We start from the raw sequence: 11,058 nt of genomic DNA on the forward strand, positions 1-11,058 counted from the left end.
GATAAGCCCCCAGCCCCCGACATCCAGGATGCCCCAAACCTGCCAATGTGTGTAGCTATACCTTATTACCTCATCATGTGAAATAGCCAATCACATGTGAACATGTCTATGTGCCTCGTTTGAATCCACCAATCCCCGTAACTATGCATCTGCTTCTGTACGCCCGCTTCTGCTTCCCCAATCCCTATAAAAGCCCCATGCTGGAGCTGCTGGGCGCGCAAGTCCTCTGAAGAGACTGTGTGCCCGCAGGTACCTGTGTTTTCCAATAAACCCTCTTGCTGATTGCATCCGAGTGGACTCGGCTCGGTCATTGGGCGCTTGGGACTCCTCCTGAGGGAAAGGTCCTCTCCGGGGGTCTTTCATTATGGGGGCTCGCCCCGGGATTTGGAGACCCTCCACCCAGAGATCACCGACCACCCACCGGGAGGTAAGCCGGCCGGTGTTTGTCTTGTCTGTTGTGTCTTGTCCTGTGAACAATCGATCAATAGGCTCAGATCTGGGAACTATCTGGGCGGGCCAGAGAAGGAGCTGACGAGCTCGGACTTCTCCCCCGCAGCCCTGGAAGACGTTCCAAGGGTGGTTGGAGGAGAGGGAGATCCGGATCCGTGGCACCTCCATCCGTTTTCGGAGGGATCCGCACCCTTGATGACTCCGTCTGAATTTTATTGGCGTAGAGGATCCAAGACCCTTGCTGACTCCGTCTGAATTTTTGGTTTCAGTTTGGTACCGAAGCCGCGCGGCGCGTACCTGTTTGTTACTTGTTTGGCTGTTGGAATTGTTTGTCTTCTTTGTGACCTGACTGTGGTTTTCTGGACGTGTTGGTGTCTGTTAGTGTCTTTTTGACTTTTGTTTCGTGTTTGAATTTGGCCTGACGACTGTGTTTAAAATCTTGGACTGACGACTGTGTTTGAAATCATGAAACTGTTTGCTTTGTTCGTCAAAGAGTTTTACTTGGTCCTGTTGGTGCTTAAGTTAAAAGTTGAAAATAATTTGCTTGAGAGAAATTGTTTTCTGCCAGGAGTTTTATCTTTCTCTCCTGAGCCTCCTCCCCAAGGAGAGATGCCCCAGGTTGGGGGGCAGAGAAGCCCCTAAAATAGTTTCAAAAAGAATCTACAACTGTGAAGAACTTTGTTTTGCCAGTCAGGATTAATGTTTTCTTTTCCATGGGCCTATAGCCCACTGAGACAGTTTGGTAAAGGGCTGCTACTAAAGTCCTGAAAGCCCCAGGTGAACTAGTTACAATTCTTTTGTCAGCTGCTTAGTATCTAGCACCCAGGTTCTAACCATCTCTCCATCCTTTTGTTATTAGTTCTTACTGGAAGCCTAGTGTCATTTGGAGGCTGGTTCTCTTGAGAGGCAAAGCCACCAAGCTGACACTGAAGGGAGGTAGGTACTCCTTAAGGGAAAATCTAAATCCAGAGAGACAGCCAGTAACAGATAGGCTGCCTTTTTTGGCTTTTTTTGTCCAAGAAAGCCTCTTGGTTTAGCTGTGTGACTAAATGCTGTTTGCCCTCTTCAGTGGACCTCTATTCTCAAGATTCTCTTGTTTTCTCACCATCCCATTTGAGATGCTTGTTAGTAACTGTTACAGGTCTTCTTTACCACTGAGGAAAGACAGAATCCTACTAGAGGCCAGAAAGAATGTTCCAGACATGGGTGGAAGGCCCTCACTCCCGACTGACTTCAATACGCCTGAAGGTAGGGAGTGCTCCGGGTCTGCCCCCAGGCTCCACGGGTGGGTCTCCTAGGGGCTGGAAAATGCCCTACCAATCTGGCTAAGATAAGGAAAGGGTATGAAGAGAAAGTTACAGAAATTTGAAGGGTTAAGCTAAGTTGCTGAGAGTTAGTATAAGTTACAGAGAAAGTAAGGTTAAACAAAGAGAAAGAGAAAAGAAGGTAAAAAGAGCAGGAAGCTAGGGAAGAAAAGAGACTAAAAGAAGAGGAAGCTAGAGAGCTAAAGAGAGATAAAAGACAAGAGAGGAACATATACTGGCCACAGTAGTTAGGGAACCTAGGAAGACAGTACCTGGCAACAGAAGAGAATTCCTGGCTAAAGATCAGTGTGCCTAATGCAAAGAAAAAAAAGACACTGGGTCAGGGACTGCCCCAGAAAGAACAAGAGGGAACACTGGAGAGCCTCTCGGTCCTTGAGTGCTGGCTATGTGCAGAGATAGGAGGGAAGTGTGGATACAGTGACCCAATGCTCTGTGCTCCTATGCCCCCCCCAGTGGGCCAGTATCCAAAGACCTTGGGTACAGGGGCCTACTGGCAACAAACAATACTTATGGACTGCTCGAAGAACAGTGGACCTTGGCGTGGGCCGGGTAACCCACTAGCTCATGGTCATCCCTGATTGCCCCTATCCCTTGCTCATGAGAAAATTGCTCTCCAAAATGGCTTGCATGGGCTAAAATGGCTGGGTGAGGCCATGTGTATGCATATCTACAGACTGTGTATGTGGAGCTTAAGATCTGTCTCAGTGCACCAGTACCTGATGCTGGGAGATGAATGGCTTAGCGCTGTTCTGCTTGGAACATATCACTCCTGCCAGCCGGGCACTAACAATTATCACCCAATCCAGGACTCAAACTGTGATAGAGTGGCTGATGTTTTGCCTTTGAATAGAATGTCCCAAAAGATGGGACCACTGGTCAGCTGCGATGGACTAGATTTTCCACTGGTTGGGGACAATCTGGTCACCTTGCTGCCCAATCCTGACCTGGAGCCACTGCAACATGAGTGTCAAGCACTGGCAGAAGCCCATGGGTGGAGGAAAGACCTCTTCGACTGGCTGATTGACCCCTGCTGAAAGCCGAGGCTACCTTGTCTACAGATGGGAACAGTTCTCTTCATGAAGGTCAGAGACAAGTGGGTGCTGCCATGGTGGACAACACAATGTCATCTATAATGGCTGAACCTCAACCCCCCAGTACATCAGTGCCGCAGATGCCTTTGCCATCTCTTAGATGCCCTGGTGAAGCCAACAACTGTGAGTACTATTCATTGCCCAGGACATCAGGAAGGAAGAGATTCAGTGGCATGGGGCAGTAACAAAGTAGATAAAGTGGCTCGGAAAATGGCTATGCAGGAGCCTATCCTGGTTACAGGCCTGCAAGAGACAGCCACTGGGAACTGGGATTAGACTAAGGGATGGCCTCACTTAGAAAAGGCCCAAATTGCTTAAAAGATAAAGGACAATGGCACACTTGAGGGGAAAGCTATACTTCCCAGAGAACAAAGAAAAGACTCACTTTGCCAAATACAGAAATGGACTCATTTAGGAGATAAGAAGTTTGTCCAAGTAGTTAAGGTGTATGTAATAGACTTTAAGATTTTAGCCAGAGAGACAGTAAAAAATATAAGGTATGTCAGTAGTGAATGCTTAGCAAGCAAACAGGGCAAAGAGACCTAGAGAGTTTAGTAAAAAGTCGAAGTGAACCTCACTGAGATAAAACCAGAAAAATATGATCACAAGTATCTCCTAGTGCTTGTAGATACTTTTTCAGGAATAGATAGAAGCTTTCCTCACCAAATGAGAGATGGCCTCTACAATCATCAAGAAGATACTGGAAGAAATCTTCCCCCGATTTGGAATGCCCAAGGTAATCTGGTCAGAAACGGCCCTACTTTCATTGCCAAGGTAAGCCAGGGTGTGGCCAAGTATTTAGAGGTCGATTGGAAATTACATTGTATTTACAGACCTCAAAGTTCAGGACAGGTAGAGTAAATAAATAGAACTCTAAAAGAGACCCTGACTAAATTAACCATGGAGACTGGCACAGACTGGGTGGCACTCCTTCCCTCTTGCTCTCTTCAGAGCAAGAAATACCCCTTCCAGATTCAGCCTTATCCCCTTTGAGATCTTATATGGGGCCTCAGCTCCTCTGACTGTATTAGATGATGTTACTGAACCAACATGTCATAGTAATAATGATTTGTATGCCAGGCTAAAAGACCTACAGGTGATACAGAAAGAAATCTGCTCAGAGCTGGCAGCAGCCTATGCCCTGGGGACCCCTGAGACATCTCACCAGTTCCAGGTCGGAGACTCGGCTACATACGATGGCACCGAACCCAGATACTCACTGGAAAGGACCGTACCTGGTGCTGCTGACCACCCTGACAGCCGTCAATTCTCAGCCCTCACCAGCCGTGTACTAGCTGTTGGGGCTGAGAGCTGAGACCTAGAGGGAAACTCAGATCTTCAAAAAGCTCCCTAGACTTAATTTCATGTTTGCCCCGGGTTTTATCAAGATAGGTGTGGGGATGGGCTTGATTTCCATTACAAATGATGTAACATTGCATATGTTAGTCCTCCTAACACTTCTTGGGACTGTGCCTCAGGGATCACAATCTGTATAAGTTTAGAAGTTCTAAAAGCTAGTCATGACCTTGGTGTGTAGGTTTAGATAGTGTCCAGATTGGAATCCTGATGCTAAAGACTTAGTAAGAAAAAAAAAAGAGTTGAGAATTACTTAAGGCTATCTAGGTGCTGCAAGGGCAGCACAAGGACATCTGCCATTGCCCTGCAATGAAAGGCTTATAGAGAATTCAGAACTGCCATTGACTCAGATATAGAAAGAGTGAAAGACTTTTTAGCTGACCTCCAAGAATACCTAACCTCCCTCTCAGAGGTAGTCCTTCAGAATAGGAGAAGATTAGACCTGATATTCCTTAAAGAAGGAACCTGTGTGCTACACTGAAAGAATGTTGCTTCTATGCAGACCATTCAGGAGTAATTAAAGACTCCATGAGTAAACTTAGAGAAAGGTTAGACAAAAGACAGAGAAGCGTATCAGGGATGGTTCGAGAGTTGGTTTAGTAGATCTCCTTGGATGACTACCCTGATATCTTCCCTTATGGGACCCTTCTTAATTTTGCTTCTGCTTCTGATTATAGGTCCATGTGTGTTAAAGAAACTAGTTAATAGGTTTGACTCCTACAAAAAGATAGAAATGCCCAACAAGGTTGGTTTGAGTCTTGGTTCACTCGGTCTCCCTGGATGACACCCTACTCTCTGCTATAAGGCTGGGCCATTACGAATAATTTTCTTGGTTTTAGTTTTTGGACCCTGCGTGACATACAGGTTAATTGCTTTTGTTAAAAATCGAGTGGGTGCTGTGCAGTTGATGGTTCTGAGACAACAGTACCAGTCAGTTAGGACAACTGGTAAGACCAAATATGAGACTTGATATCAAAATTCTAAGATTAGAATTACCTAGTAGAAGAAGAGGGGAATGAAAGGAAGATTATACAGATTTGAGGTTTAAAAATATGAAGTTAAAAGAATAAGTTTTAAATTCAGACTCAGAGCTAAACACTGTGAAAAGCAAGTCCAGGCAGCCCCACCCTGCTGCTAGAACTAACAGACCATAAAAGGAAAGGAATGCAGAATAGACCAGGAGTACCGGATCTGACTCACAGGCCACCTGGCAGGAAGAGATAAGCCCCCAGCCCCCGACATCCAGGATGCCCCAAACCTGCCAATGTGTGTAGCTATACCTTATTACCTCATCATGTGAAATAGCCAATCACATGTGAACATGTCTATGTGCCTCGTTTGAATCCACCAATCCCCGTAACTATGCATCTGCTTCTGTACGCCCGCTTCTGCTTCCCCAATCCCTATAAAAGCCCCATGCTGGAGCTGCTGGGTGCGCAAGTCCTCCGAAGAGACTGTGTGCCTGCAGGTACCTGTGTTTTCCAATAAACCCTCTTGCTGATTGCATCCGAGTGGACTCGGCTCGGTCATTGGGCGCTTGGGACTCCTCCTGAGGGAAAGGTCCTCTCCGGGGGTCTTTCATTAGTATCTATGAATTCCACTTTCTCATATTTTACCAATTACAGAAAAAAATCTGAAGAAAATGACTGAACTGAAGGTGTACAGAGACATTTTATTGTCATTATCTGTTCTATGTATTCGTTGAATGCATCATGATATATTTTGATCACACACATCTCTTTTCCCAACTCCTTGCAGATCCTCTCCCGTCTCTCTAACCACCCAACCCCATATTTTATCTCACTTAAAACATACACACACAAACACACATACACAAACACAACATCAAAATAACACCCAAATGAGACACACACACACACACACACACACACACATACAAAATCAAAACAACTCCCCCAAATGAGAAAACACTCAGAGAGAGAGAGAGAGAGAGAGAGAGAGAGAGAGAGAGAGAGAGTCTAGTTTGTACTGGCCAATTTTTCCAGAGCTTGGGGACTGCCCTGCAGTGTGGTTGATGCACCTAGTGTCAATCCATTGAGGAAAACAGACTGTCCCTCTCCCAGCATCCATCAACTATCAATAACTCAGTGACTAGGGGTGGGACTTTGTGGGAGCCGTATTGGATTTGGGCCTGGTTGCTTTGTCACTGTTTGGCCTTAGTCTTAGATTGTAGGATCAAAAGCCTCTCCCTGTAATTTACACACAAGAAGTTTGCATTCATGGAATGTTTTCAGCTGGAACAAGACCCTTCTGGGTCTCCAGCAAGGTTTGACCTCTGCTGAGCCCTGCCCTTGCAAGTGGAAGCCTTTTGTTCCCAACTGGCAGTCTGGCCAGGTACTTGTCACCTGAGTCAGATTTAGGCTGGCCTTCCTGGTTATTTCCCTAATTTATTCAGGCTATGTAGTCAGTCCTTTGTTACTGAAGTCTCAGCCAAGGTTCCCCACTGTGCTTGGCAGATACCTGCTAAGTGGTGTTCTTTGGATATATAGTTTGGTCAATAAAGAAACCAGAAGCTCTCTTCCTCTTCTGGCTTGACACGAATAACCTGTGTGTGTGTGTTTCTTTCATCCCACAGGCTTTCGCCTGATTCTCGGTACCGTGTCGATGAGGGCGCCGACAAATGGAGGTCTCACCGAGATCGGAAAAGAAAGGGGTACTGTTGGGACGTCCCAGGAGCCCGACCGGCATAGAAGGAGGGATAGATTGGGGTAAGATGGGCCAGAAAAGGCCTGGATGATTTGGGCTAGCCTGAGTAAAACTTGTCATATAAATGGGACAAAGTAATAGTAAAGCGTTTTTGCATATGCGTTCTTTTTTTTTTTTTTTTGTTCTTTTTTTTTGGAGCTGGGGACCGAACCCAGGGCCTTGCGCTTCCTAAGCAAGCGCTCTACCACTGAGCTAAATCCCCAACCGCATATGCGTTCTTTTAGAGTTATGTTTTAGTCTTTGGACCCTGACTAGAGATAGTTTGCACCCTAGACATGAGAGAGAATGGGCTTGGTAGAAACAGTCCTGCCGGACTCTCTGCAGATGCTTTGGAGAAAGAAAAACTTTTCAGAGCTCTCCTGGGAACAGAAGAAAGGCAGGAGACGTCCTGCCTCTCAGCTGGCTCCTATTAGAGAAATGCTTATTTCTGGTTCTGGGTTCCATAGGTAGGATATGTGGGTCCCTTCGGTGGGACACCATCTAGTTTTTTCCCTCTATGTCTATTGTCTGTCCTTGGTGTACCAAGCTGTCCATGTCTGTCAGTTTATGTCTGTGGTTTTTGTTTCTCGTTGCTTAAATGTTTTATGTTTCATGTTCAAAAGAAAAAATGGTAAAAACTTTATCTGCCGGTCGTTCACACCTTGACTTGGTTTTAACTCGTTTCAAGAAGAGAACAATGAATAAAAATCCATTTCAATTGGCTTTTAGAGCCTACATCTGTAGCTAGAAGCCTAAGTCCACTGGGCAAGCTCCCCAGGGGGCTGGCTAAATCTTTATACTAGCTGATCCTAAAGGCACCAGGAGCTTCACAGCTTCTATGGTAATGATACTGATGGCTGTTTCTCTTAGAAAAACCTTTGACTGTGATTATTGGACTCAACAGGTGACAAGGTGCTTCTCTTAAAATCACAGCTAGAAAACTAAAAATGGTGCTTATTGTAAATATTAAAGACATGTGTAGCCACTTCAATTTTGTTTCTGATTGGTTTTAAATGTATAAATAAGCTCTACACGCCTTGGTTATGTACTATTGGCTTTTAAGTTATTAGATATGGTTAAAAAGGTGTAACATTGGTAACAGAAAGTTGGCTTAAAACTGTAATTTGGATAAAGTCATTCTAGACAATATGTGACATGGGCCAACCTAGGGAAACAGGTCTAAATTGAGGTAATATTTTTATGGAATTCTTATTCTAAAAACCAGGCTTCTAAAAGATTTTAGGACAATGTCTCTTTGTTCAGGTATTGGAGACCGCACCATCGTGCGTTCAAATGTAAGAATTGGCAGTCAAGGGGCTGGGGATTTAGCTCAGTGGTAGAGTGCTTACCTAGGAAGCACAAGGCCCTGGGTTCGGTCCCCAGCTCCGAAAAAAAGAACCAAAAAAAAAAAAAAAAAAGAATTGGCAGTCAAACTTTGTAGCATAAAAGATAGGCTTGGGGTGTTTTGGAGACTAGATTTTAGAGGCTAGTTTGTTAGAAGTTGAGTTTTGCTTTCCAAAGTTGTGGTTTGCCCTGAAGTTATCTGTATTTTGATGCTAATTCCACTGCCCCAAGAACAGCTGCTTAGTCACGTACTCAGAACTCAGGTGACTTTCCAAAGTTGTGACTGTGCTTTGGTGTTACAAGGAGAACTTAAAGATTGTGATTAAAGATTGCCAGTGTTACATTGACTAACTCAAACTTATTTATGATTAAGAAAAAAATCAAACAGGTAGAGATTGTTACAAGATTTACGAAGGTTTGATGAGGTTTTGGAACTTGTGGGAACATTGCAGCCTGTTTGCTTACTCCAACTGCCATTTCAAGATAGATTTAGAGGATGTCCTGGCGATTGTGAGTTTTCATTTCATGAGCTTGCTTATAATTTTAGAGAGCCCATAAAGTGATATCATTAAAAATTTTCCAAAGGAATGCTAATAGCCTTATATTATGTAATTTTGGTGCTTCTTCAATGTAAGAAGTTAGAACTTTAAATCTTTCAGTGTATATAGAAATTTTTACTACAAACCTTTGCTCTCAAAATGAGCTTTAATATTTGGGGAGTAGCTGTTACACTACTCCAGAAAAGAATATTTGAAACTAATTTTAAACTTCTAAGGATATGTTAGTTGGCTAAGTACCTCACCTTACCAGAGGACTTAAGTCTTTGTTTGTTATCCTCATTGGAAATAAAGTTTGTGAGGTGCTAGAGAGATGGCTTAGTGGTTAAGAACACTAAATACTGTTCCTTTAGAGGCCATTTAAGAACTCAAACTGGATTGCCTGGACCCCTTAACGAGGGAGGACAATGATACTAGACAGTTTATATCTTTTTTTTTTTTTTTTTTGGTTCTTTTTTTCGGAGCCGGGGACCGAACCCAGGGCCTTGCGCTTCCTAGGCAAGCGCTCTACCACTGAGCTAAATCCCCAACCCCTCAGTTTATATCTTAATAAATAAAAAGGGGGAGTTATATCCTTGTATGCTATGTATGCTATACAATTATTTAATAATACTCCTTTTATTTCAATTTTAAAATTTGTATGCCAAGGAACACTCTGAGTGTTTATGGCACCCTACAACTAGGCATACTTCTGCCTAGGTGAAATAGAAAGATCCACATATTGGCATGATCCTGTCCAGGTATTTTTATGGGGAAGAGGGAACCTTTTGTGTTTTTTCTACAGGATGCTACAAGAGTATGCCAGCTGCCAGAGGTGGTTGGTGAGACTTGCTGATCCTGGTTACATGAAAATTCAGCTCTCCTGGTTCGGGTCCCTAGAGTCATTCCTCTGCCCTGAGGGGAAGATGGAGGATTCCCCCTCATCTTTTGTCATCACAGAGATTTTGGCGTTGCTGCAGTCAGCGTTACCACTGCATGTTCCCGTCCCACTGTGGCCTACGCTCAGACCCTCTGTGCACTGCTGCTTGCTGTGAAAGGAAAATTATACGAATTTAAGGTTTAAAAATATAAAACTAAAAGAGTAAGCCCCAAAAGCCACAGACTCAGGGCTAAGCTCTGCCGCCAGGAATAACAGGCCATAAAGATAAAGAAAAGGAATGCAAGAGAACTACTTTGCTTATCACCCGGTGTGAGTAACTGTTCTTTGTTCTGCCCCTGTGATGTTTATTTAAGCCCCTACTTGTGCTTTCTAGCCATTGCGTCCTACAGAGAGCACCCCAGGAAACCAGCGGCCCAAGCCTAACCAGAGGTGTTTCAAATACAGATGCTTCATCAATTTTGACAAACTTTTAAAAATAATGAGGACCTAAAGACCCAACCGTTCTCCTGATTTAGTAGCTCTGTTCCAGGAACCAGGGGGCCATAAAACCTTTTGGCGACCCCTTATCTCCTGGAGCCATAAAACAATCCTGTAACTTGTGGTGCATTCCCCTTTGACATCCCCCATCCCCTGGTGCTCACAGCCTCTGCCTTTAAATGCTCTTTCTCCCAGCCTCTCGGGGTCAATACCTCTGTCTCCTGCGTGGGATACGTGTTGGCCCGGAGATCTCTGTAATAGGTCTCTGTAATAAACCTCGCCTCTGCTTATTACATCCAAAATGGTCTCTCTGTGTCTGGGGTCCGCGATTTCCCAAGACTTGAGTAAGGGTCTCTCTGCGTGGGATCTTTCAGCTGGAGAAGACTGGACTCCAGCTGTTACTGCCCCCCTCATTCCCCTGGCGACTCTTGCTGCCTTAACTGGTGTTGTCATTTTGCAGTCTATAGCTTCACAAAAATGCCATCTGCGTGAAGCTGCTATGGACTGGAGAACTCTGCCCTGGTTCTACAGATCTCAGACATGGTTCCCTTGCCTGCTGGTTGTTCCAGAGAAGAATGGCTGATCCTGAACTGTCCTGGGAAAGACCTCGTTATTTTCGCTGCTATTGTAGCAGCCATTACCACTGCAGCCATTGTGTCTGCAGTGTCTGGACCCCATTCTATTGTTAAGCAAGCACAGTGGGTGAACTTTCTGGAGTAGTTGCTAACAATTGGGAATTCTAAATTTTATTACAGGAGCGGTTTGACTATGGCCCTTGATGTTATGGCCCTCCGAGTTTGGCCCTAAGGCCCTTGTGCTTCTTTTCACATGCTGAGGAGAACCAGTAAGGCAATGTACTTGATGAGGTGCCC

At 44.7% G+C, this 11,058-nt stretch overlaps 1 protein-coding gene across 12 annotated transcripts; it reads left to right on the plus strand.

The window, feature by feature from the left end:
- The first annotated feature begins 215 nt into the window (after positions 1-215).
- On the plus strand, positions 216-10,488 carry LOC148002156 (uncharacterized). Of its 12 annotated transcripts, none has more exons than XR_015634557.1 (5): positions 216-427; positions 1,580-1,698; positions 2,626-2,989; positions 6,819-6,951; positions 9,614-10,488. XR_015634557.1 is itself a non-coding variant. In XM_087579640.1 (5 exons), exons 2-5 carry the CDS (start codon positions 1,653-1,655, stop codon positions 9,861-9,863), a joined length of 585 nt encoding a protein of 194 aa, XP_087435766.1. In that variant the 5' UTR covers positions 216-427; positions 1,580-1,652; the 3' UTR covers positions 9,864-10,488. The 12 variants fall into 12 exon arrangements, 1 of the variants encoding a protein (XP_087435766.1); XR_015634554.1 differs by lacking the exons at positions 6,819-6,951; positions 9,614-10,488 and adding exons at positions 3,507-3,602; positions 3,947-5,728 and having other exon boundaries at positions 2,834-2,989; XM_087579640.1 differs by having other exon boundaries at positions 2,834-2,989.
- Positions 10,489-11,058: the final 570 nt, after the last annotated feature.

Source organism: Rattus norvegicus, chromosome 12, assembly GCF_021556685.1.
Source record: "Rattus norvegicus strain SHRSP/BbbUtx chromosome 12, alternate assembly SHRSP_T2T, whole genome shotgun sequence".
Taxonomy (NCBI): domain Eukaryota; kingdom Metazoa; phylum Chordata; class Mammalia; order Rodentia; family Muridae; genus Rattus; species Rattus norvegicus.